The sequence below is a fragment of the Monodon monoceros genome, unplaced genomic scaffold, assembly GCF_005190385.1.
Source record: "Monodon monoceros isolate NGI ecotype Baffin Bay Population unplaced genomic scaffold, NGI_Narwhal_1 Super_Scaffold_15, whole genome shotgun sequence".
NCBI lineage: Eukaryota > Metazoa > Chordata > Mammalia > Artiodactyla > Monodontidae > Monodon > Monodon monoceros.
The window spans coordinates 73,689,570-73,714,516 of NW_021703771.1; the positions used below are offsets into that span (position 1 = coordinate 73,689,570).

The following is a 24,947-nucleotide window of genomic DNA, read 5'->3' on the forward strand; positions in this document are numbered from 1 at the left end:
TGTTGGGTTTTGAGAGATAAAAGCTGACTCATGCAATATTTCTACGGAAGGAGCTGCACAGACTATTAAAGGCTTCTGGTTTTACCTGACTGAGCTCCCAGTGAGGTCACTGCATCAGCTGAAGGCAGACAATGCAGCTCAGCCTGGGTAGAGCCCAGGTAGGTGCAAATGTGGATGTGCCCGCGGAACCCATGCCCCACACCCTCGGTCCTTCCCCCTGGAGCAGCGGAGCCCATCAAGCCTTGGTGAGAAACTGTCGCAGGGGTTTTCTCCACCACACTGCGCAGGGCCAGCAGCTTGCTTGCCTATATTACAGCTGTTCTGTTATGAACGCGAGGTACTGAAAAGAGTTCCCCAACAATGGAATTAGTCTAGAAGGTGATTTTTTTTCCCTCCATCTGAACTGCAGTCTGCCTTCAAGGGTGTTTGCCTTGTTTTGGTGTGGATTTGATCTCCCCTTAAAGTTAGGTTGAAATTAGAGAGCTGATGTTGGTGAGGCTTGGGGAGAAAACTAAAACCCTAACCGTTCGTGCAGCGACCGTTGAGTACTTTCATGTGCTTCCTTTATGAGATTCATGCAGGTTAAGCTGGGGGGGGGGGGGGGACAAAAATCAATGTTTGCAAAGTTTATGCTTAGCAACTGTAGTGATGAAACTCAGCCTGAGTCTGGTGGTAACCAAAGTTGACTAAGTAAATGCAGTTTCCATGTTGAGTGTTTATTGGTAAGAAATCCTTTTGTTAGCAGGAATAATTGGAGAGAAAAGGGCATGGATTGTAGTCAGTGCTGTTGCACATTAGAATCTTTTTTTTGGTTATTTTAAAATTATTTTAATTTAGCGTTACTAATATATTTTAGAGAAGATGTATATATTTGGCATTCCTTTTCATTAATCATATTGAACGTAAAATCAATTATTTTAATTTAAAATATTTAAATATTTGATACCAACCAAGGTTGTGATTTTTAATTTCTTTAAATAACTTTTTCAGATTATCAAAGTGATACACTTATTGAGGAAAAGTGATATTTACAGATAAATATCAAAAGAAAAATCATCCATTCTCCTATTTGGTAAAACCAGTGTCAGTATTTTATTCTATATCCTCTCAATCTTTTTCTCATGTGGATAGTAAATAAGTAGTATTTTAAATTCAAAATTGGGATCACCTTGTACCTGTAAACCACCCATATTACTCAGCTGTAATTATGACCATTTTCTACACACTTAAGGATTTGAAAGGGCATGACATTTAATAGTTGTATATTGTACTTTCTAGATGGATTTATTCACTCAGATCTCTATTGTTAGACACTGAATTCTCTTCCTCCTCTTTTTTTCTCTGAGAAAATGTTTAGTGTACTTTATGGATGGCTTACTTTCTCAGAGTGCTATTCCTAGTGTTAGTGTTAGTTATTTGGATTTCTCCTCTTCTTCCTCCTCCTTTCTCTTTAAGAAATGTTGTTTAGCCTAATCCTCCCTCTGAAATGCGCAGAGATGTTTTTGGAACTGAGCGTGCTCAATGCAGATGGAGCCTGTGTATGTAGCTATCATTGTTTCGTTACTGCCTTGAGACTGAAATTTCCACACGAACAGGAAGGAAGCTGGAGCATAGATTATGATTTAATCTGAATTAAAAATAGAGGGTTTTTAGCCTTTGGCAAAGTCAGTGATATACATTTCATCATCTAAGACCTGGCGTTAGTAGAATAGAGAAGAAAATTGCCATTTTGTGGTTACTGCTTGTCCTGTGATCCCAGCTAGGAATGGGCCATGCAGGTGTGGCAGCCAGTGACTTGGTGTTGATTTCAGAGTAGGAGCTGCATCCCCACCGTTGGATGGCCCGGGAAAGTCATCTAGTCCAGCTGCCTCACTTATGCGTGAGGAAACCAGAGACTCAAAGATCGCAATAGAAACCTCCATGGTACAGAGCCAGGGCAGAAATGCAAATCCTCTGAAGCAGAAACTGTTATGTCATAACTTGATTTCTGGCTGGTCCTCTGAGCTCCTTCTGCACACACAGGTGGGCACATACTCATTCCTTCCCACACACACACGCTATTGGCACATTGGTATCATGCACTTAATACAAGTAGCTTATGTTTAGTGCTTCATTTCCTAATCTCTAAGCTCTTTTTCTGCCCTCTTGTATGAATCTATAGCCAAGTATAAGAAATAATGGACTAGAAATCAGAAACCACAGTCTCTGATTCACTGTTCAGATTTGAGCATGATGTTACCTAACCTCTCTATCTTTTTTCCCATCTATAAAATGTTCTAAAGGTAATGACACATGTGAATGAACTGCGAGGCTCTGTGTGAGGGGGAAGGGGCGTGTGTTTTGTTTTGTTTTTTTCAGGATAATTTTGACAGAGTTAAAGCTCTGGCACATCATGGTAAGGCGGATCTGTTATAACAGAGGTTGTTCTGGTTATCTCTCGTTGCGTTACAAATCACTTCAGAGCCTAGTGGTTTGGAACAACAACAATCATTTCTAATCTCTCAAGGTTTCTGTGAGTCGGGAGTTCAGGAGAGGCTCTTCGAGGTGGGTATGGTTCAGAGTCTCCTGGTGCTGCAGTCAGACATGACAGGGCTGGGGTCATCTCAGAGGCTGCTCTCTCACACATCTGGTGCCTGAGCTGGAAACTCTGACAGCAGGGGCCAGGTCAGCCAGCATCCCTTCAGCTTCTCTCTGCATATCAGTGGGGTCTCACCACATGGTTTCTCCACAGCACATCAGTTTCAGGATAACCAGACTTTTTAATGGGGTGGCTCAGGGCACATCCAGACCCAGTTATTGCAAGGCCCTTCTGTCTTCGTGCTCTGCCATACTGTAGGGCATTGGTGTCATGTTCATGGCTCAGGCAAAGATCCCTGCCACACCTGGGTCCCCGTGGGAAGGGAGAAGAACGTGGAGGACCAGCGTCTGATGCTTGAAAAGTGGACCCCCAGAGGGACATATATCTTTTCCACAGGTGAGAACTTGACCACATGGCCACATCTAATGACAGGAGGCTGGGAAGTGTGCTCAGCTGAAACTCTATTCACTAAAGAAGAAGGGGGGGGTGGGTTTTGGTGGACAACTACCCATCCCCCTGAAAGTGATAGCAACCCACAGAGTAGCTTTAACCCCACCCCATAATCTCCTTCACCTCCCACACACCAAATCACCTTCAAAAAGAAGATAGTAAAAGTAAAAAAACTGTATTTACATGAAGAGACTTAAGGGAATTCCCTTAGGTCCTCTTCTAACCAAACCGACATGCCTGTGACCTGAATAGAAATTCAGGAGTCACCACCTTAGCTAAGGCAATTTAGCTGATATATTAGTTGCATTAATTAGGGCTATCTAACTCAATCCCTACTCAACTGCAGGAGCCGTTGTACCTCTTAGTTTTCACTGACTGGATAGGAACCAGTTAGTAAATAATCTGAATATTTAGTATCAGACTTTACAGCCCAAAGAAATCTTTGATTCTCTTTCAACCCCTCACCTCTTGTTTGAACAAAAGCATTTTTGCAAAGCAGCTTTTCCTATCCTTGATCTTCTTGTCCAAATTTTTGCTTTACTGACTCTTCAATGGTAACAAGACTTTTTAAAATTACTTATTTTGGAAAATGTTTTAATTTACAGAAAATTTGCCAAATAGTTAAGTGTTTCCATATGCCCTTCATCCAGCTTCCCCCAGTGTTAACATCTTGCATTACCAGAGTACACTGGTCAAGACTAAGAAATTAACATGGTAAGAAGATTTTTTTACTTCTTCATTACCAAACAGCTACAAATAAAAATGAAAATCATGTTCCTTGGATTGAACACTCTGAGCAAAAACGTGTAATTGTAGCCTTGGACTTACCATTAATGCAAGAATCATGTTGGTATTTTAGAAAACGAAGAGGTTGATATCTGGTAGCTTTTATCTACTGAGCCCTTCACTATTAACCCAGAGATGTGTAGGGGAGAACTCCTCAAATAGTTGGTGTTGTCTTTGAAATATATAAATGAATATCTTTATAACTTTGACTCAAAAGTTTGTTTGTTTTTTGAATCATCAAGTCAGCTTACAACTTTGAGGCTCTACCAAAGACTCAAAGTGAACTTTGCTGGCTGATAGAATAACTTCTTGCTTATACTTTAGTCCCTCTATTTCCTCCTCTTCACAGAGAGTGTAATAAGGAACTACATAATTTTAGTTATTCACTGGTCCTGAGCACTATACATTCTCTTGATGTCCATGACTGTCTTGCCAAGGAACTCCAATTAGGTATTTGAAGTCTAGAGTAGCAATGAGCAGAATTTGGAAATCCTGATCACTCCTCCTCCCAGCTGTGCATATAGTTTTTTTTTTTAAATTCATTCATTCATTCATTCATTCATCTATTTTTGGCTGCATGGGGTCTTCGTTGCTGCGCGCGGGCTTTCTCTAGTTGCAGCGAGTGGGGGCTACTCTTCATTGTGGTGCACGGGCTTCTCGTGATGCGGAGCACGAGCTCTATGCACGCAGGCTTCAGTAGCTGTGGCACGTGGGCTCAGTAGTTGTGGCTCTTGGGCTCTAGAGTGCAGGCTCAGTAGTTGTGACGCATGGACTTAGTTGCTCTGCAGCATGTGGGATCTTCCCAGACCAGGGCTCGAACCCATGTTCCCTGCATTGGCAGGCGGATTCTTAACCACTGCACCACCAGGGAAGTCCTGTGCATATAGTTTTGCCTTGCATTGTAAAGCTCTCCTTGGGGGTTGTGACAGGGTGTGGTCGGCTGTGGCCCCATCAGTCTCCCCTTCAACTTGTAAACATGGTCAGAGAAGCATGGACTTTTCCTGCCAATGAAAGTTCTGCTTCACCACTAAATCAGCCTCAGAGGCAAGTTAGAGCCAAGACGTGCTACTTTTGATTCTGACAGTGACATTCCAAAGGAGGGCAATTAAAATAGTGGACGTTTGAAGAGCAAACAAAGAAAAGCCAAGGAATTCAAGCTCTTTTGCCTAGAAAAAAATTAGGGAGGCTTGTCATGAAGTAAGATGTGTGAAAGTTATCTACATGGGAGCCATACAGCCATATTGTTCTTTTTACTGAGAATGGGACAAGAAGGAATGTTTTTATTTTGAAGGCTTTTAAGCTACCGTACTCCTAGTTGTAAGAATCAAGGCCCCTCTACACGTGCTTCCGCCACCACCACGTCCAGGTTTACCAAGGGTCAGAAGGACCAAGACCCTCAAGGTGGGAAAATCAGCTTACTTTAGGGTATTCATGGTCAAAAGATCCACTAACATGGGCCATTAGCAATGATTGGCAAGTTCTCAGAAGTTGCTATATTATTAGTCCTCTGTTTGAGATCTGGTAAGAAAAAGAGAGAGGCTTTGAGAAGGAGAGCAAAGCAAAGCAGCAAGTTACCCAAATGTTAATACAATCACCAACATCTTTCACTCAAGGGGAGGATAAAGCTTTCTTTTTTTAAAAAATTCATTTATTTATTTATTTTTGGCTGCGTTGGGTCTTCATTCCTGTGCATGGGCCTTCTCCACTTGTGGCCAGCGGGGGCTACTCTGCATTGCGGTGCACGGGCTTCTCATTGCAGTGGCTTCTCTTGTTGTGGAGCACAGGCGCTAGGCATGGAGGCTCTAGCACAGCTGTGGCACGAGGGCTCGGTAGTTTGGCTCGCAGGCTCTAGAGTGCAGGCTCAGTAGTTGTGGCGCATGGGCTTAGTTGCTCTGCAGCATGTGGGATCTTCCCGGACCAGGGCTCGAACCTGTGTCCCCTGCGTTGGCAGGCGGATTCTCAGTCACTGCGCCACCAGGGGAGTCCCGGATAAAGCTTTCTTGCTCTACAGTTTTCTTTCTCGTGTTTCAGTTTATCATGGGAAACCAGCTACCCCAATATCCAGTACACAGCCCTTGTCTCCCAATTCTCTCTTCACTACCTCATAACAATATTGTATATTAACGAATGCAGTAAAAAAAAGATAAACTTCAAATTGTATTTACCTCTTCATTCACTATTATTGGAATAAAGATTGATAAGGAAGTAAGTTTAAATCTTACAGAATAATATAATTATCTAGAAGATTTCTAGATCAGCATTGTCCAACTGAAATACAATGCAAGACATATATATTTTGTAATTTTCTAGTAGCCACATTTTAAAAGGTAAGATGAAACCAGTGAAAATAATTTTAAGAAGATCTTTTATTTAACCCACTATTCCAAAGTATGATTTCAACACATAATTAATATAAAGGTTATTAGTTAAGTATTTTACACTTATCTGTTTCATGCCGCATCTTTGGAAGCTGGCGTATGTTTTGCACTTAGAGCACATCTCAATTTGGATGAGGTGCATTTCAAGTGCTCAGTAGTCACATGTGGCTACTGGCTACTGTGTTGAAAAGTGCAGCTCTAGAGATAAATATTAACAATTGATGAATTGTATTAGGAGGAATAGGCCAGGCAGAGTGGAAATCTTAAATTATTTTGAAGAAGGTGAGAACAAGACTAGACAGTTTTTATGAGGTACATTTCCTTATGTGAGAAAACTATAATTATATAATCAACATAAAAAATGTTATCCATTAACAAATGCAGTCCCCTATTATATGCCATTATATGACCTAGTTTTAAATGTTTCACTTCTGTCATTGGCAGTTTTGGAAAGTATGTAATTTGGGACAGAAAGCCCCAAGTTGGCTAAATACTAGAGATACCAAATATCTCAAATATTCTATTTTATTCTATTCAGTTGGCACTCTGAATGGGCTGGTCCAGTGACCTAGAGCACAAGGCCTGGTATCGGGACATATGAAGCCTTCCTTGGAACCAGGTCCAACTGATGCTGGTATATAAGATTCATCCATGAAGGGATCCCTGTTGACCCGAGTATCATATCCCACTCTCTCCAGCCTTTGAAAGTATAAAAGGCACTAGCAGCCCTAGCAGCCCAACACGGACTCCTCTAAACATCTGGTAATTATTTGTGCCTCTTTAATCCCTTGGTCCCAATATTGGCTGGCTAACTTGGAGTGAAAGTAAGTAAAGAAATGAGTCTCTCTGTTGTGTTCATTTTTCACCATCCTGATAATGAATATTTGCCAAGAGTGATGTTACTGTCAAATATGGTTTTCTCTACTGGAGAGAAGGTTGATTCTCATCTGGTCGGAAAATCAGAAGTTGTCCTGGAGACCAGTGTATCCAAATCTACAGGGAATAGATGATCTAGACCTTTCCAGATGCTCTTTCATATAGAGTAGTACATCCAACTTAGGCTTGGTCCTAATTCATAGCCTCATTCGCCCATTGGGACCTTAAAGAACCCTTATATACTTATATAAGTTAGTGCCCATTCCTGAAAGTGACATCAACCTCATGCTTATGGTTGTGATGGGTGCCACTGTGTGTCTGCTCCTAATCTGAACTGCCCAGGACTTTCTCAACACCAATCCGAGACATGGGTGAGCATCCTTTGCTGTAAACATACCTAAGTGCCCAGCTGCTGCTTGGATTCTTCCAGCACTCAAGTTGGAGCTGGATTTTCAGCACAGGTGCATTTTAACTACTATGACCAATCCATGTTTTATAGGCCATAAAGCTGTTACAGAGCAAGCAGAAAGAATATCGCAAAAGCCTTAAAAATTGGGGGCAAATATACTACGTGGTAGTGGTTATGCTGGTAATTTACTGATTTTCTGCACGTTTCTTACCGTTCCTTCTTGTTGACCCATTAGTTCCTTTACTTGACATTCATAATTTTAATAATTGCAGTATAATCTTGCACAAATATGTACCATGGATATAAACTATCTAGAAAAAGTCTGGATGTTGAAGGATATAGACTTGATGAGTTCTTTTTTATTTTGGAAATATTGGTACCAGCTGTTTGATGATCTTTATTATCGAGTCAAACCAAATTCATGTTCCTTTTGAAAAGACGATCCTTAGTCTATATTCTTGTTATTGTATTTGTCTTATTATAACCTTCCATACCTAAGTTTCACTCTCTTATTTTTCTAACGAGACCTATAAACATGGATTTTGGTAGATTTTGAAATGAAACAAATTTCTTCACTAATCACTCTCTTTATTGCGAGGCATTTTGTTTCTGTAAACCTGGGATAGCATTGCTAGGGGGATACAGTGTGGATCCTGCCTTTCACATGAAGAAGATTTGAACTTTGTGTGTTTCACCAAAATAGCTTCTGCAAGTTTAAAGTCCATGAAAGGTCTTTTTTGGACCCAAGATTTAAGTGCTGTTATTTAATTGCATGGTCACACTGTCATGTTATTGAACTCTACGTGCAGAACGTGTAGTTCATCAAATATACTCTGTAACAGCGTAACTCCATGTATACCACAAATGGAATGCCAGCTTTCAAGAAGAGATTTGGAGAAATGTTCTGATGGGACAGTTAAGTTTTAACAGGGATGTGAGTCTCAATATTTTGGGTTTTCTTACCCAGCATTAGAAAATTATTGTCCATGTGACACTTTCTTTAACGCTGTGTTACAAGTAAAGTGTAAAATTGTCAGCGTCGTTAAGTCAAGTAGTGGTGCTTCCAGGTTGGTAGCTTAAAATTTTGTGGAATTATAGTGGAATACTTAAAATCTAAAACAGTGCTTCTCAAAATACCATAAGAATCACGTAGGATGTGTTTTAAATACATAAGCATCACCTGTGGCGCTTGTTAAAGCTCTAGATTCCTTGTGCCCTGAGCCCTGAGCCTTGATTTAGTAGATCTGGACTAATTTGCTCTATTAGTCATCCCAGGTGCTCACACTTTGAGGCCATGGATGCAGTGCTTCTCAAACTTTAAAGTGTGCGCACATGGCATTGGCGTCTTGGTAAAACGCAGACTGACGGTCAGTAGGTCCGAGGTAGTGCCGGAGACTCTGATTCTGATGCATTTCCATGTGATGCTTTAGAAACTCCAACTCTGGAACTCAGCGTCCCATGGGTATCTTTACATTTCCGTCTATACCTAACTTGCTACCTTTTTGCTTTTGACTGCGTAGATTGAGCCAGGTTTTAACCGCCTTTGAACTTTCTGTTTGATACAATTTTAAAATACTTGCCTACCTTGCTTATCTTGTCCTTTTCCTTATTTATTTTTTTTCATGCGTATAGATGTGCACCAGTTGCGTCTTGAAGTGCCATCAGCTGTAACACAAGCTCCAGATCCCAAAACCACAGCCAGGCCCTCCCGCTGCTCCCAAGAACTGAAAGCCATGGAGCTTTCCGACAGCGACCGCCCGGTCAGCTTTGGTTCCACGTCGTCCTCGGCCTCCTCCCGGGACAGCCATGGTTCCTTTGGCAGCAGAATGACCTTAGTTTCAAACAGCCACTTGGGCTTGTTTCCCCAGGATAAGGAAGCAGGGGCCATAAAGCTGGAGCTGATGCCAGCCAGGCCGTTTTCCAGCAGCGAGCTGCCGAGGGACGGTGCAGCCACACAACAGAACACGGACCAGGGCAGTGAGAGGCAGCCCTGGGCCCAGCACAGAGTGGAAACCAACGGGGCGACCAAAACGGGGGCAGAATCAGCCACCAGCCCCAAGCTGCTCTATGTGGACAGAGTTGTGCAGGAGATTCTGGAGACCGAAAGGACTTACGTGCAAGATTTAAAAAGCATCGTAGAGGTAAGGCAAATTGTCGGCTTTTAAAGTTTGTCCTGCAGGATCAACCTGTTCGCAAAATAAAGAGCAAAGCCAGGTGTCTTCTAAGATGCAAGAGTGGTGTGAATGTTTAAACAGATCATAACTTAAGAGGAACCCTAGGGCCATCCTCTCTGTGTTAAGATCCTCTTAATATTTGCATTCACGAATTGATTACACGCTGGGAGTAGGAATGATGATACCAGTGCCTACACCGGTGTGTTGTGTTAGTGAATCCTGCCCCAAAGGTCTGAGTCTCTGGCAGAGCGTGGAGCAGACAGAGGATGGAGGCTTCCTGACTTGCAGGTGTCAGGTGTGTTCTGACTGAGCCTATCAGGCTATCTTCGCCTTAATCACAATTGTCTCCTGGTGTCTGGAGCTTCCAAATCTATAGATGCCTGTGTCTCACCTCCAGAGGCCGATTTCCTGGGCCTGGGGTGTGGTCTGCGGGTAGGAGGAAATTATGGAAGATCCCCAGGTGATTCTTCTATGCAAACAAGCCTGGGAATTACCATTTGATGCTGTTTTCTATATTGGTTGGTATCTGAGGGAAGGTGGTGAAAGATAGAGAAAAACCCTGGGCTTGTTCTTAGGCATTTACTTTCCTTTTATGGTAAGCAAGTTTGCATAAATTCGTTGACTCCCTGCAAATTGAACTCAGCTCAGGTACCAGATCACAGACTCTGGAAATTCACTTATTAATTTGTTGTTGTTGTTGTTTTCTCTGTATCCTTTCTTTTTTTTTTAAGTTTCTATTTTATGTGGGAGTATAGTTGATGTATTCAATTATTAATTTGACTTTGATTTAGAGTTAGGTTTTCAAGGATAAAGAATTACCAGAGCCACTCAGATATTAGTTCGTTCTCAATTAATGATTTAAAATATTAGTATTAATAGTTCAAAGGCAAATTGATATTATTATAAAGCTACACTCCCTTTGCTGCCTAGTACTATCCCAGACCCTTTCATCCGTTAGTGCCTACTTCCTGTTTTTAGACTTTTAATCTAAAACGTGTTTCAGAATAAAGTGCTGGAATATTTACTGATGAGGACATTCTCCACCACATACACACATTCTTATAGCTTTAGGGGAAAACCAAATTCTTAAGGCACAATTGTGTGTTGAGTTCCACAAATGATGGAACCAGACACTGTCTACTAAAAATAGTTACGACATAACTTCCCAGTAAAAATAGAAAAATCAATTGATGCTCAACCAAAACAATATGTGATACCAACTGTAGAATAAACCAGGCCAATTGTTTCTTTAATTTCATCAATGATGTCATTTGTACTTGAGAAGAAATACCTGTGAGACTGCCAAAAATTTTGGAACCTCTCAGGAAAGTTATGGTTGTCAGAGCTTTCTTTGGTCTGTCCTTTTTTCTTTCTTTCTTGGAAACTTTACCACTTCATCAAAACTCACCGTACTGACAGAGAAACCTTCAGTGACTAAGCTGGGATTCTGTGAACACTCTTTTTTTTTTTTTCTGAGGCTGATTGACAAACCTTAGGTGAGAAGAAATAAGGTAAGATGTGTATGAAAGAAAACAGATGAAGACAGAATTTTTTTTCTAAGAAAGTTTCAGCAGAAGTTTTATTCCAAGCTCTCCAAACGTTCTTGTCGTTTTTCCTTTATCAGTGCATTAGCCATGTTTTACACTAGGGGTTAGTGGACTTTTTCTATAAAGGGCCAGATAGTAAATATTTTAGGCTTTCTGGGCCCTAAGCTGTCAGTCCTAACTGCTCAGTCCTGCCACTGTAGCCCAGCAGCAGCCCCAGACACTATGTCAATGAAGGGGCGTGTAAGTTCCAGGAAAACTTTAGGGTTGGGCTGGACCCAAGGGCCATGGTTCGCCAAGCCCTGTATTAGACTATGTATTTGTGCCTGCATTTCATCAACTGTAAAACGAGACTAATCATACCTGCCTTATAGGGTTGTTATTATGAGAATTCAACTTGATAACACATAAAAAGCTCACACGACAGCACCTGCAACGTGGTAAGCAATTAATAAGTGGAAACTGTCATCATCACGGGCCTCTTCTGAATTTGCTGGTTGAGGGTGAACAAACCACTCTCGACCGGCCCAGTTATAGCTGTCTTACCTGAAGTCTTTCACAAAAATAAACAGATTAGTAATTCACTACAGCAGAAATTTAATTAGGAAAAAGTAATTTAAAATGGGTGATTCCAACATTATTATTTTGAAGGCAATTGGATTATTTCTGAGGAACCCACGGAGAATCTGAGGTGACACGTAAGAGGGAGAGGAGAGATGAAGAAGGTTGTTGGAGGGAGGGTGGTTGGGAGAAATGTCCCAAATATAGAAGGAGGCACCGGGTAGGAAGAAGTAGATGCTGCTTTGCTCCAAAGTCACCGGGATGCTTCGAGTCACATCCCCTCCCCACCTAGAAAAGTGCAGAGTCTCTTCAGATCAGGATTGGTCACTGCAGCCTCTTCTTGGCACACTTTTGTGTGTGACCACCTCTGTTTCTCAAGATCACAATTTTCACAAAATTGTGAAATTTTGTTTTACCTAGTTCTTTCCTTTATGGAAAGAACTAGATAAAATTCTTGTTTTATTTTATCTTTATCTTGATAAAATTTTGTTTTATCTAGTTCTTTCCTTTATGGAGAGTAACCAATTATTTTCTAGCTTGCAGCAACCTTACCCAATAAAGACTGTTATGAGGGGTATTCTTTTAAAATACAAAGCGTCAACTCCTTTAAAAATCCATTTTTCTTGATCCATTTCTAACCTGTTTTTATAATTCTTTAGCTGAGTTCTCTAACATCCTCAATTTTTCAAGTGCAGAATTTTTGGTTGGGAAAAGGGCTACTTAGTAACAACCTACCATAATCTCTCACGACACAAAGAGACAGAGTTTGTTCGTTGACTTTCTAAGCAAGAATTATTTCTGGAAAAAAACATCTAATCATTTATAGAGATAACTGGGAAGTCATTTTTCACTTATGCAGTAGCACAGTTTCGGACTGTCCACACTATCTACTTTATTGACTTCCCACTAACTAATATCCTTCAATAATCAGTCTCGGTTTAATTAATTTTCCTGTAAGCGGTACATTTTATCTGTAGTATATCCTACCCATACATAATCCTCACCACTCAGGTTTAGGTTTAGTTCTTAGAATTTATAAAAAGAAACATCTTTGTGAAAGGTCATTGATATATACACTGATTTAGAAGATGTTAGTACTGTGTGCTTTGATAGCTCAACATGGTACCAAATAGCATCAGAGTAGCTTATTTCTGAGAAGAGATCCTGCTGACCTTATCTGGGCAATAGGATTCCCAGATGTTAGTTACAAGGCAAAGGAGGATGTATGTCTCTCTTTCCCTACGTAGAGACATTGTATTAAAATAATCCCAAATATATTGGTTTTTTTTCTTCCCCATGCCGTTTAGGAATTCAAAAATGAATTCCTAATGCTTTCTGAAAATTTAACTGAGAAATGTTATTGTTCTTATTGTTATTGGTCTTCATCCCTTGCATCCTCCCCAGACCCTTTTCTCTGTCCCCCCATCCCCTCCCCATGGCTACTCCATCCTCTGCTCCTTTGCCTGACATCCTAGTGATTTGCTTTTGTACACTTGACATTTGAGAGAGAGAGAGAGGTGAGGTCTTGACTATCACCCATACTGAAAGAAACAATAGAGCTGTTATTTCCATTTCTATATATGGCTCCTAATAGCATTCACAGATAAAATGAGATAATAAGTATGAAAGCAAGTTTTAAAAGTTAAAAGTAAAATCGCCAATGATACAATTTGTGGAGAGGGAGAAATTCATAGCTGGAAAGTAGGAAATAAGGGTTTCTTTCATGTTTAATGGGACGTTAGATTGACTGAGCAGAGACTCTCATGCGTAGAGGGGGTTTCTTTAATCTTTCTAAATGATCTATAAAAGAGCCTTTGACAGTCTCATAAACTTGGCCCCAGATATAGTTCATGGCCTGTTTTAACCTTTTTAGGAAAGTTTTTAAATAATTCATAGCATCATGTAATACTGTGTAATTAGAAGTTACAGCCCTACTACAAAATGGCATCTTTGAAGTATAAGAAATACTAAATTAAATCATCTTTTGGGATGCTGAGGACGTGTATTTAGTGAGGAAAAAGTGGGTAGAATATTAAAAGTAACACGTGAGGTGTTTTTTTTTTTTCTATCATATTCCAGAAAGCTAAAATCCTTTTCCAAGCACCTTTATCCTTACAGTGTGTTAAAAAGTTAAGAAGTGATTATTATAGCTTTACTGTGTAAAATTTAAAGAGCCAAAGCCTTAAGCAATCCTTGTTGAAAGCATTCAGCATTGTTCAAAAGCTGTTGCTACACGAGGATCATACTGTTGATCTCCAACCCCCAGCTCTTGTATTTATTGGTCGACACGGACTCTTTGTTTATCGTGTGATAGTACAGACAGTGGCAGGGTAGGTGGACGAGAGAAGGATGCTTTCCACACACTTAGTGATATGAAGCACATTGAAAGCTATTCTGCCTGTTGCCATAGCTTAAAGAGGATGCCCTTAGCACCGGAGGTATCCATTAGTGGAAGGACAACTCTCACGCTTGGGAAGCGAGCCTCTCCCAGATCTGTGCAGAGTGAATGAAGGAACCCAGTGATCACGCCCAGGGCATTTGTGCAGTGACTCCACCCTTGACTCTGCCTGGAGACTTAGGTCTTAGGCTGGTGAGGTGACTAAGACTTGGATAAAATGGAATCTGAGTGGGCTTTTGTCCTATGCCACCCCTCAAGGACAACACTGTCAAGCTTGGAGGTGGTTTCTCTTGAAGCCTGGCCTCCTGGATTCTGTTGGAGAGATAAGATGTTCTGGTGTGGGAACGTCAGTGTATGTCTCTGCTACTCTTTTCCCTTGGCCGTGAAAGGATGGCTTTACATGGGCATTCCCTGGACCAGCCATAAATGCTTAGCGTACTTGACAAGAGGAGAAAGGTTTTGAACCGAGGGAAAAGGCTGTTGAGATGTGGTGAACTGTCATAGATTTTATTGTCTTTCTATTTGCAGATGTCCTCACTCACTACTTTCCCTCCAGCTTAAATAACAGTTATTAAACTGGCACTTTTTATGAGTTTCATTTAGACTAAGATTTTTTGAATATTGAGGGAAGTATGTGTTCAACACTAGAGTGTAGGACTTGTCAGGGATTGTTTTTAATGAAGGCTTATTATGTGGGTGGGTTTAACAAAGGATTTATGCTGTAGCACTTGGCATAATAACATACTTTTTCTTTTACATGGCATTTGAGCATTTTTGTTTGAATGGGTCTATTTTTCCTTCCAAGGACTTTTATCATGGTGGGTGAATGAGATCTTTCCTAAAACCATTTAAGATCTATGGTAATTTGGAAGCAAACCTGTTAAGTAGTTTCGTGCTTATGTAGAAGTTATTCCTCAAATAGCACATCTAACCACTGTACGTGAGCCCCCCAAACTTCGCTTTGACTGTTTCCATGCCTCTTTGTTGTTGTTTCACCCCCTCCTTCCCTACCCTACCCCACCCCACTCTCATTTCTTGTCACCTTAACAACGGCAGAAACTTACAAGGTGAGAACATAGTGACTTTGAGTGTTCCTCTCTTCTACTGGTTGCAGCCTAATATGGGAGGGAGGGCAGGGACCTGGCCTTTTAACTCTTTTGTCCATTTAGAATGTTCTGATCATACCTTATGATTAATTGCTAATGAACATCGAAAATAGGCCAAGGTGGGCAGCATCTAGTAAAAGCAAAGTGAGTTGAGGTTTGCCGAGTTGCTGTGCAAAAGTAGCTGTGGGCTGTTCACTCAAGTTCGTGTATACTTAATGAATGATGTCAGTTTATTTCCTCCAAATCGTTCTGGCTAGATCTTGAGTCAAAACTTAGGAAAATTAGTCAAAATAACGATATTGGTCAGATTCTTCTGGGAGCGCGGTAGACAGTGAGTATCACCGATGTGAAACCTTAAGCTTTGTGACCACACCCGCCACCTCAATGAATCCGAACAGCTGTAAACATACTTCATAGCTACCACTTCTAAATTTTCTAGATACGTGCCTTAATAACAAAAACACCAACAAACAACATTAACAGCAGCTAACATTTGAGTACTTACCGCATTTCAGGCACTGCATTAAGCGCTTAAAGCCTCAGCCACAGCCCCATCTTGTGGGTACTATAATTTCTTATTTTTAGCACAAGAATACTGCGTGTACAAAGAGTAAAGGAACTTATCCAAGGTCTGTAAATAGTGGTAGAACTGGAGCTGGAACCCAAGTTTCACTCTAAAGCCCCTCTTTTACTCCTACACTGTTATTGTAAATCTCCTCTTATTGTCTAGCGGAGGGCTCAGAGATTTTGATCTTCTTCTTAAGCTCTCTAGGGCAGGGTGTCGCAACAGCAGAACAATAGACATTTGGGGCTGGATAGTTCTTGGCTGTAGGGGATAGTCATGTGCATTGTAGGATGTTTAGCAGCAAACCTGGCCTCTACCCACTAGATGCCAATAGAACCACCACCATCCCCACTCATGACAACCAAAATTGCCTCTAGACATTGCCAAATAGCCCCCGAGGGACAAAATTCCCTTGGTTGAGAACCACTGTTCCAAAAATTTGGAAGGCATAATGTATAAGAGTAGGCTAAGCCACAGTAACAAATAGGCCCCAAATTTAGTGACTTAATACAACAGAAGTTTCTCCTCTTATAGTCATGTATGTGTGTGTTCAGGTTCATGGGAGTTGTGCTTCTCCATGCAGTCATTCAGGAACCAAGCCAATGAGGCTCTGTCCTCTTCAGTACGTGGCTCCAAAGGTTGTGCTGGGGTCTGTGCCATCTCAGCTAGAAGGGCAAGAGGACATGGAGACATGCATTGGGGAAGGGGTGGGGGGTTCTGGGACAAGCATAGAAATGGTTCACCCTGTCTCTCATTCCACATCAAACTCTAAGTTTGGAGATATGGTCTAGCTGTGTGCCCAGAAAAAGTAGGAAACATTTTTGTGAGCAGTTGCCTGTGTACACCATGCATTATGTATATCTGAAACATTCTCATTGTAAAACCTACACCGTGTGTCCCACCATCCCTAAAAAGTAAAACTAAAAATACATGAAGAAGGGACTTCCCTGGTGGTGCAGTGGTTAAGAATCCGCCTGCCAATGCAGGGGACACGGGTTCAAGCCCTGGTCCGGGAAGATCCCACATGCCGCGGAGCAACTAAGCCTGTGCACCACAACTGCTCAGCCCGCGAGCCACAACTGCTGAAGCCCGCGCGCCAAGAGTCTGTGTTCCGCAACAAGAGAAGCCACCGCAATGAGAAGCCTGCGCACCGCAATGAAGAGTAGCCCCCGCTCGCTGCAACTAGAGAAAAGCCCACGCACAGCAATGAAGACCCAACACAGCCAAAAATAAATTAATTAATTAAAAAAAATACATGAAGAAGAAAAGCAGGAAAGATTCTGATGATGCTTACTGCCAAGATTATAGTTACTCTCTCTACTAAATAACCCTATAGAATGTTTGAAATGGAATTCTTCATTTAGGACCTGGAACAGATTCAGACCAATGTATCTTCTCTTGTTCCTCCCCTCTTTCATGTCTCCATCACCACCACCCTCTTTTTTTCCCATGATTCCTAATGCCCTCTCCTCTTTTATTTTTGTAGTTTTTCCTATCCATACGACCTGTCAACAGGGCTCTTTGAAATTATTGAACATAATAGGTAGTATTTCAGTTTAAAAAGAGGCCTTTTGGGTCTAGCATAGTTCAAAGGCAGGGATGGTACGTCTCTTGCTAGTGTTCTGGAAACCTCTTGAGTAGACTGGAGTCAATGAGGATAATGGACTAATGCCATCAAACCCTTAATAGAATGATGATACTTGGAAGCTGCAAGGTTATTGCCACGCTGATAAAGTTTATAAGAAAAGTGAATGCCCTCCTTTTCACTGCCCTGCCCTTCTCTTAGACTCATGTCTGTAGCTATTCTGAGAAGCCAAAATGAGAATTATGGACACTTGAAGAAAAGGTAAGCAATGAAAAACCTAATTGTTGAAAGTGTTTTAATACATTCTTGGGCCTTGCACCCCCTAAATCAACTGACATCATTATGGATGGTTTTCCGTAAGAAGTTGAAGTCAACTTGCATCTTTCCAGAGGTGAACTTGGAGAAAGTAAATTTACCATTGATAAATAGTAGTCTATTTATATTGTTAACCTTCACCTGGAGTACACTTTTCAAATTACTAAGAACTCTGTAGCAATAGCATAATGAACACCAGCTGGTATAATAGTTATGAATTTAGTGATGTTCCTCATTGTCTCCTTAAGAAATACTAAACCTCAGGTAATGGAAAAGTCACCTTTGCGTTCCTGACAATCCTGACTTGTGACTTGCTTCTTTATTTTTTATTTTTTTAACTTCTTTATTTTTTGTGACTTGCTTCTTGAAGCTTGGGGCCGGAATCAATAGTTGAGGTCAGTCCAAAGATGTCCAGGCTTTGTAGGACATTTTTACCAGGTTGCAAGTGTTCGTGATCTGAGAAGAGATTATAGTTGCAGATCGTTTTTAGCTTCCATATCATATGTCTAAGACCCGAGAGAGAGAGTACAGATGATAGAGGTAAAGAGCTATATGAATTTCAAAGTGCCTACAATCAGTTCTGCTATAATTCGACATACGACCTATGTGCTCCTAAAAATTACTCACTATGCAAAATCATATGAGGGAGAAATGGAAAAATGGGTTCCAAGCACAATACTCAAAAACATCATTGGTGACACAAAAAAAGAAAGATAGGAACCTAACAAAAATGGAGACAGTTTTATACATGTTAAATGGTTAAGAAATATATACCTTCTATAGTAAATATGATACTTTACCTCGAAAGAAAACGCTGAAATTTCTTGTGGGAGCCAACTGATTCCCACAGCTGCCACCCTCTGTGAGAGGAAGAAAAAGAGGAGTGAGAGAAAAACAGTGAGAGAAAAAGAACAATAAAGAGGAAAAAGAACAGAGAAGGAAAAATATAAGGTAGGCTAAGAGGAAGGAGAGAAAAACTGAAGAGAGCAGAAGCCATATGCAGGGTTGCAGTGTGGGTTATTATGGAGTAGGTTTACCTAACATCGATGCGAAATTGATACACGTGCCGTGGATGGGTGCGGCTTTGAGGCACACAAGGTGGACTGAGGTGGACTGAGGTAGCTGGTATGTATTTGAGGTGTGTGTGTGTGTGTGTGTGTGTGTGTGTATTTGTATTCCTATGCTGCTCTTTGGAAGTGGCTGTACTTTTCTGTGCTCACCTAGTGTTTATCGTGGATGCAATCCTGCCTAAGCAAAATTCGGAAATTTAAGTTCAAGTTACTCCCTAGTATATTAATCATGTGGGAACACATTCATGTTTTCAAAGCAAATGTTAAAGCAGAATTGACTGTACTTATTCTCTGGAGTATTATGACTTGTTACAAATAGGTCTCACCCCTCCCCCATCCCCTTTGCTCAGACCAGAAGATTAAAGAACACTATACCTGTTGCAAAAAACATGATCTTCCATTTATGTTAAGTAGGATTAATAAAGACAATGACAGATATTCCTAAAGCACTTTTTATTTCCTCCCTGTAAGAAAAAAATGGTTTAAAAGAATTTCAAGCCCTCCCAGCAATTTGAGACTTTATTTACATTTCTGAAAACTAAAACATAGATTTCTTTTGCCCTAATCTGGGACCAACAGATATGATTACTTGAAAGTGGAGTTGTCAAAAGTTTTTCTTTCGCTGAAAGGATTTTCACAATTTGGTCAAATACTCTTACACAAACTATAGCTCTTGCTGTCTATGAAACTCATTACACCAAGGAGATGTAAGGGGTAAATATTAGTGTATTTCTGATGATAAAATTAGAATATTTTCCACCTGCACTTGCAGATTCATAGTTAGACAATGTATTAAAGCAAAGGACAGACCGACTTACAGACGTAACTGAGTACATTGATTTCTTTTGCGCGATCAAGCATTAAGAAAAATACCTGCAACTAAAAAGTCCCTTCCCATTCTATTAAGCTTTTTTTTTAAGGTAACATTTTGATTTTTGATGAAAAGTCATTTCAAAAACTTCAGTTAACTCAGGTGATCGAGTAGCTATTGTTACTGGTCTGCTAAAGAACTGCTAATATATTTCAAAGACTGCCTGTAGGCATAATTCTATTGAAGATTTGCTAAAACAGGTCATGTTCAGTTGGGGTAGAATTATGCTGCTTTTGGGTGTGTGCCATCTTGAATATTCAGTTATACTGAGTGGATAGAAAATATGGAATTCAGGAAATTGTGTTCAAAACAAACCAACCTTCAGTTGGGAGTAGTTTCCCATGGTTGGAAATTTCTTCCAAAGAAAACATGTTGCTTACACCTTGTGAAACTAATCACATCAAAGAATCTACCCAGGTCATTTGACAAGCCTAGAGCAAGTTGGTGTGGAAGCAACCCTGCTCTGTAACACCTAGAAAAGGAAGAGGTAGATTGGGCTGACGTGGGACTTGTCAGCCTCCATAGTTTCGTAACCTGTTTTCTGATCATTCATGTTTTCAGTTTCTCCTCTGCCCACCAAGACTACTCCGCTGTGTCAGGGGGATAGCGCTGTTCAACACAGCAGCTCGCACGGGACGTTTTATACCTTTTTAAAACTGGTAAAATAGACATGACATTTATTATTTTAACCATTTTACGTGTACAATTCAATGACATTAAGTACATTGACACTGTTGTACATTGAACCTACATAACCATCACCGCCTTCCATCTCCAGAAATTTTCTGTCACCCCAGATTGAAACTGCACACCCATTAAACACTAACTCTCTCTCTTTCCTCAGCCTCAGGCAATCCTTTTTTCATTTTTAAAAACTGTGGTAGGGCTTCCCTGGTGGCGCAGTGGTTGAGAGTCCGCCTGTCGATGCAGGGGACGCGGGTTCGTGCCCCGGTCCGGGAAGGTCCCACGTGCCGCGGAGCGGCTGGGCCCGTGAGCCATGGTCGCTGAGCCTGCGCGTCCGGAGCCTGTGCTCCGCAACGGGAGAGGCCACAACGGTGAGAGGTTCGCGTACCGCAAAAAAAAAAAAAAATTGTGGTAGAATACACATAACATAAAATTTACTGACTTAACCGTTTTTAAATGTACAGTTTAGAGGCATTAAGTACATTCACAGTGTTGTGCAAGCAATCCCTAGAATTCTTTTCATCTTGAAACTCTGTACGTGTTAACCAGTAACTCCCCATTCTCCCTCCCTCCTTCCAGCTGCTGATAAACACCATTTTACTCTCTGCTTCTATGAACCTGACCACTTTTGACACACCACATAAGTGGAATCATACGGTACTTGTTCTTTTGTGACTGTTTCACTCAGCATAATGTCTTCAAGTTTCATCCATGTCGTAGCACATGTCAGAATTTTCTTCCTTCTTAAGGTTGAATAATATTCCGTCGTGTGTACGTATCACATTTTGTTTCTCCAGTCATCTGTTGGGTGCTTCGATTGCTTCAAATAGCGCCGAATTTTTGATTCCGTAGAATCACACAAAGTTTTACAACTGGAAAATAACTCAGGGAAGTCTAGCTGACCATAGATTCTGAAAGGGTAAGGTGTGTTGGTAAGTTTTCTATTCCTGGCAATCAGCACTGCCTTTGACACTTAATAGGCTATCAGTAAATATTTGCTGAATGAACTATCAAGTTCTACCCAATCATCTTTATGGGTGAGGAAATGGAGATCCAGAGAACCAAGTGATTTCTCCAACTGGATGCAAATCTCAGTTCTGTCACCTACTACCTCTGACCTTGACCAATTATTTAACTTCTGTAATCTTCAGTTTCTTCTTCTTAAAATGAAAGGTATTGCGTACCTTATAGGATGTTGTGAGGATGAACAGGTAATGCCTGTAAAATGCTTTGCACGGACCTGGCACAGCGGAAACTCTCAACAGCTAAAAACTGTTCAAGTCCAGACCCTGCAGCTAAGTATTGGCAGTGCCGGGACTGTATCCATTTCATTTAGAAACAACTAGAAAAATACAAGAAGCATTTATTGAGTTTCCCTTACATACCAATTAAGGAGGGTTCTCATACATACTTGTTAATGAAATGTTCTGGAAACACATTACATTTACTGCCCAGTTTTCTACATCTCAGCCCTTGACAAGAATGAAATTGACACGGATACGTGTGAAGGACAGAGCTTGTCACTTCTACATCCAACCACCACGTAGTTTAGACAAAACCAGAGCAGTGGTGTAGAGGGGAAGTGGGAACAATTAGGGTCACTTCCTGAGCAACTTCTTGGGACATGTCTAAACTGTGGCCTTACCTTTTTTCCCCTAGCATATGTATAGGTAGCTTTTTGAGGATGAGAAATTGTCTCCTGCAAGATCAGAGAGCCTGGGCTAGCCCATTTGTAATAATTAACAGATAAATTGATACTCTAGGACCCCTTCTTGCCAACTCCTGTTCTGAAGTAGGAGCTGGCTCTAAATTTCCAGGTCCTATTTGAAAGGAGGAAGGTAAAGTAGGTTACTGATAAATTGTATAAATTTACTTCATATTCAAAATTATCTAGAATGTTCTAGGTATTACTTTTGGCAAGAAAATCCACTAGAATAAAATTCCTACTTCGAAGATAGGACAAAGTAAAGCAACATAAAGATCCCATATGAGAACACACAATTAACTGGTCATCAGCTAGGTTCATATCAAGGATAATAAGCCCTCACAGACAGGATCAAGGGGTTATTATTTGAGCAGTTAAAAGCTGTCACCTAAGAAATCTGGTTAGGAAGAGCAGCTAAAAACAGGATTTTTCTAAAGCAGAGGCTGCACTCCAGTATCACCTGGGGAGCTTTCACAACTCCTGCCCCTCAGGTGTAGCCTGGACTAATGAAATCTGAATCTCCCAGGGTGACATCACTTTTTCTTAAAGCTCTCCATATTCCAATAAGCAATCAACATTGAGGTCCACTGTCCTAAAGGAATTTTTTTCCCTTTGTTATAAAGCAAACAATAGACATTTAAAGACAGCATGAATTACCCCACCCACCCCATGCCCTGTGATGAAATGGTGAAAATGAAGAAAAGCTAGACTGTGCAGTAACTGAATCCAAATCCTGACTCTGCCATTTCCCTTTGTGATCTTGGATAAGCTACTGAACTTTTCTAAGTTTCAGTGTTTTTACCTGTAAAATGGGAATAAGAGGATTGTTGTGAAAATAAGACTATCCATGCAAAATGCTAGCGCCGTGCTAGGCATAGAGTAAGCACTCAAGTGAGAACGATTATTAATATGATCATTATTATTAATATACTTAGTATTATTTGGAAAGGCCAGTAACTTCTGGTACATTTAAAAGTATCATAATATTGTTCTTGCTAATCTACGTTAAGGTATTATTTCAGAAAATTATTTTAACTTTGCAGTTTAAGAAGGATATATATTGTTTTGATTTTGTTAGTTTACCTGATATACTTACATGTAGTTAGAATTTATTTCTAATATCGTACGGGGCTGCCAGGGATGCAATGGCAGAATGAAATGATTTCCAGAATTTTGACTTGAGCTGAGCTAAACTGAGATTGATTTAACGGGCAGAGCACTGGTCTGGGCTCCAGTCCCACGCTGACAGTCAGCTGTGTGCCGTGGACAGCCAACCAGGCTAACCTCAGCCTCACCCTCTGTAAATGAGTCTAATTCAAGAAGCCAGAATCTAAAGATGACTAGAGATCTCATCTCCTCCAATCTCAGCTCTCAAGAATGCAACTAGGAAATAAGTGAGCCCTTTGAGCAGCCAAAATAGATATTTCAGATGCCAAACAGTAAATCCTGTGTCTTTACCCAAAGAGAGGCCCCAAGCTCTCACGAAGAGCCTATTTACTCTACATGTTTAAAATAAGCTTAATTAGGGAATTCCCTGGTGATCGATCCAGTGGTTAGGACTCCGGGCTTTCAGTGCTGAGGGCCCAGTTCAATCCCTGGTGGGGGAACTAAGATCCCGCAAGCCGCGCCGCATGGCCAAAAAATAAATTAATTAACAAAATAAGTTTAATTATTTGGTTTCCTAGCCCACAGCAAGGGGAGGGAGGGAGCGGGAGGAAGCGGATGTGATGACACTAAGGAACCAGAGGAAGAACTCCTTAGAAAATGAATTAAGGGGAAGCAGCCCGCATAGCACAGGGAGATCAGCCTGGTGCTTTGTGACCACCTAGAGGGGTGGGATAGGGAGGGTGGGAGGGAGGGAGACACAAGAGGGAAGAGATATGGGAACATATGTATATGTGTAACTGATTCTCTTTGTTATAAAGCAGAAAGTAACACACCATTGTAAAGCAATTATACCCCAATAAAGATGTTAAAAAAAAGAAAATGAATTAAGGTAAAGCTATTTAGAGTGGATGCAAACGCACCTTCTCACCCTGGTGAATTTCACTTGTGAATTATGCCCCAGAGCATAACCTGAGTCCTTACTGACCAGCCTGACTAGCGAGAACATTTTTTGTTATGTTTAGTATACATGTAAAATATGTTGCCTGATGCCTGGTCTTCATATACAAAGTGATTTTTTAATTATGATAACTGACTTTTTATTGAAGTATAGTTGGTTTACAATATTGTGTTCAGTTTTAGACGGACAGCAAAGTGATTCAGATATAGATATATTCTTTTTCAGATTCTTTTCCATTATAGGCTGTTACAAGATGTTGAATATAGTTCCCCGTGCTGTACAGTAGAACCTTGTTGTTTATTTTATATATAATAGTGTGTATATGTTAATCCCAACCTCCTAATTTATCCCTCCCCCCAGCTCCCGCTTTCTCCTTTGGTAACTATAAACTTGTTTCTATGTCTGTGAGTCTGTCTCTGTTTTGACTTTTTAAATGTTTTTCACTGTTGTAAAATATACATAACAGAAAATTTACCATTTTCAAGTGTACAATTCAGTGGCAATAAGCACATACACAGTGTTGTGCAACCATCACCACTATCCGTTTCTAGAACGTTCTTTACCATCCCAAACAGAAACTCTGTACCCATTAAACAGTAACTCCCCATGCTCCCTTCCCCAGTCCCTGGCAATCTCCAGTCTACTTTCTGTCTGTGAATTTGCTAGAATCAAACAATAGTTGTCCTTCTGTGTCTGGCTTCTCTCACTTAGCATAATGTTTCCAAGGTTCATCCCTGTTGTAGCGTGTGTCAGAATTTCATTAATTATAATTAACTTTTAATACTTAGAGAAAATTCTTATACAATAACTCATCCCTTAACAAAAGT

At 40.7% G+C, this 24,947-nt stretch overlaps 1 protein-coding gene across 1 annotated transcript in view; it reads left to right on the top strand.

Moving 5' to 3' along the window:
* PLEKHG1 (pleckstrin homology and RhoGEF domain containing G1) overlaps window positions 1–24,947 on the top strand; it is a 222,890-nt gene that overhangs the window by 124,670 nt on the left and 73,273 nt on the right. Inside the window, exon 3 of the mRNA XM_029223863.1 lies at window positions 9,110–9,618. Within this exon, the coding sequence (XP_029079696.1) occupies window positions 9,211–9,618 (408 nt within the window). The 5' untranslated portion in view covers window positions 9,110–9,210. The remainder of the gene's footprint in view (window positions 1–9,109; window positions 9,619–24,947) is intronic.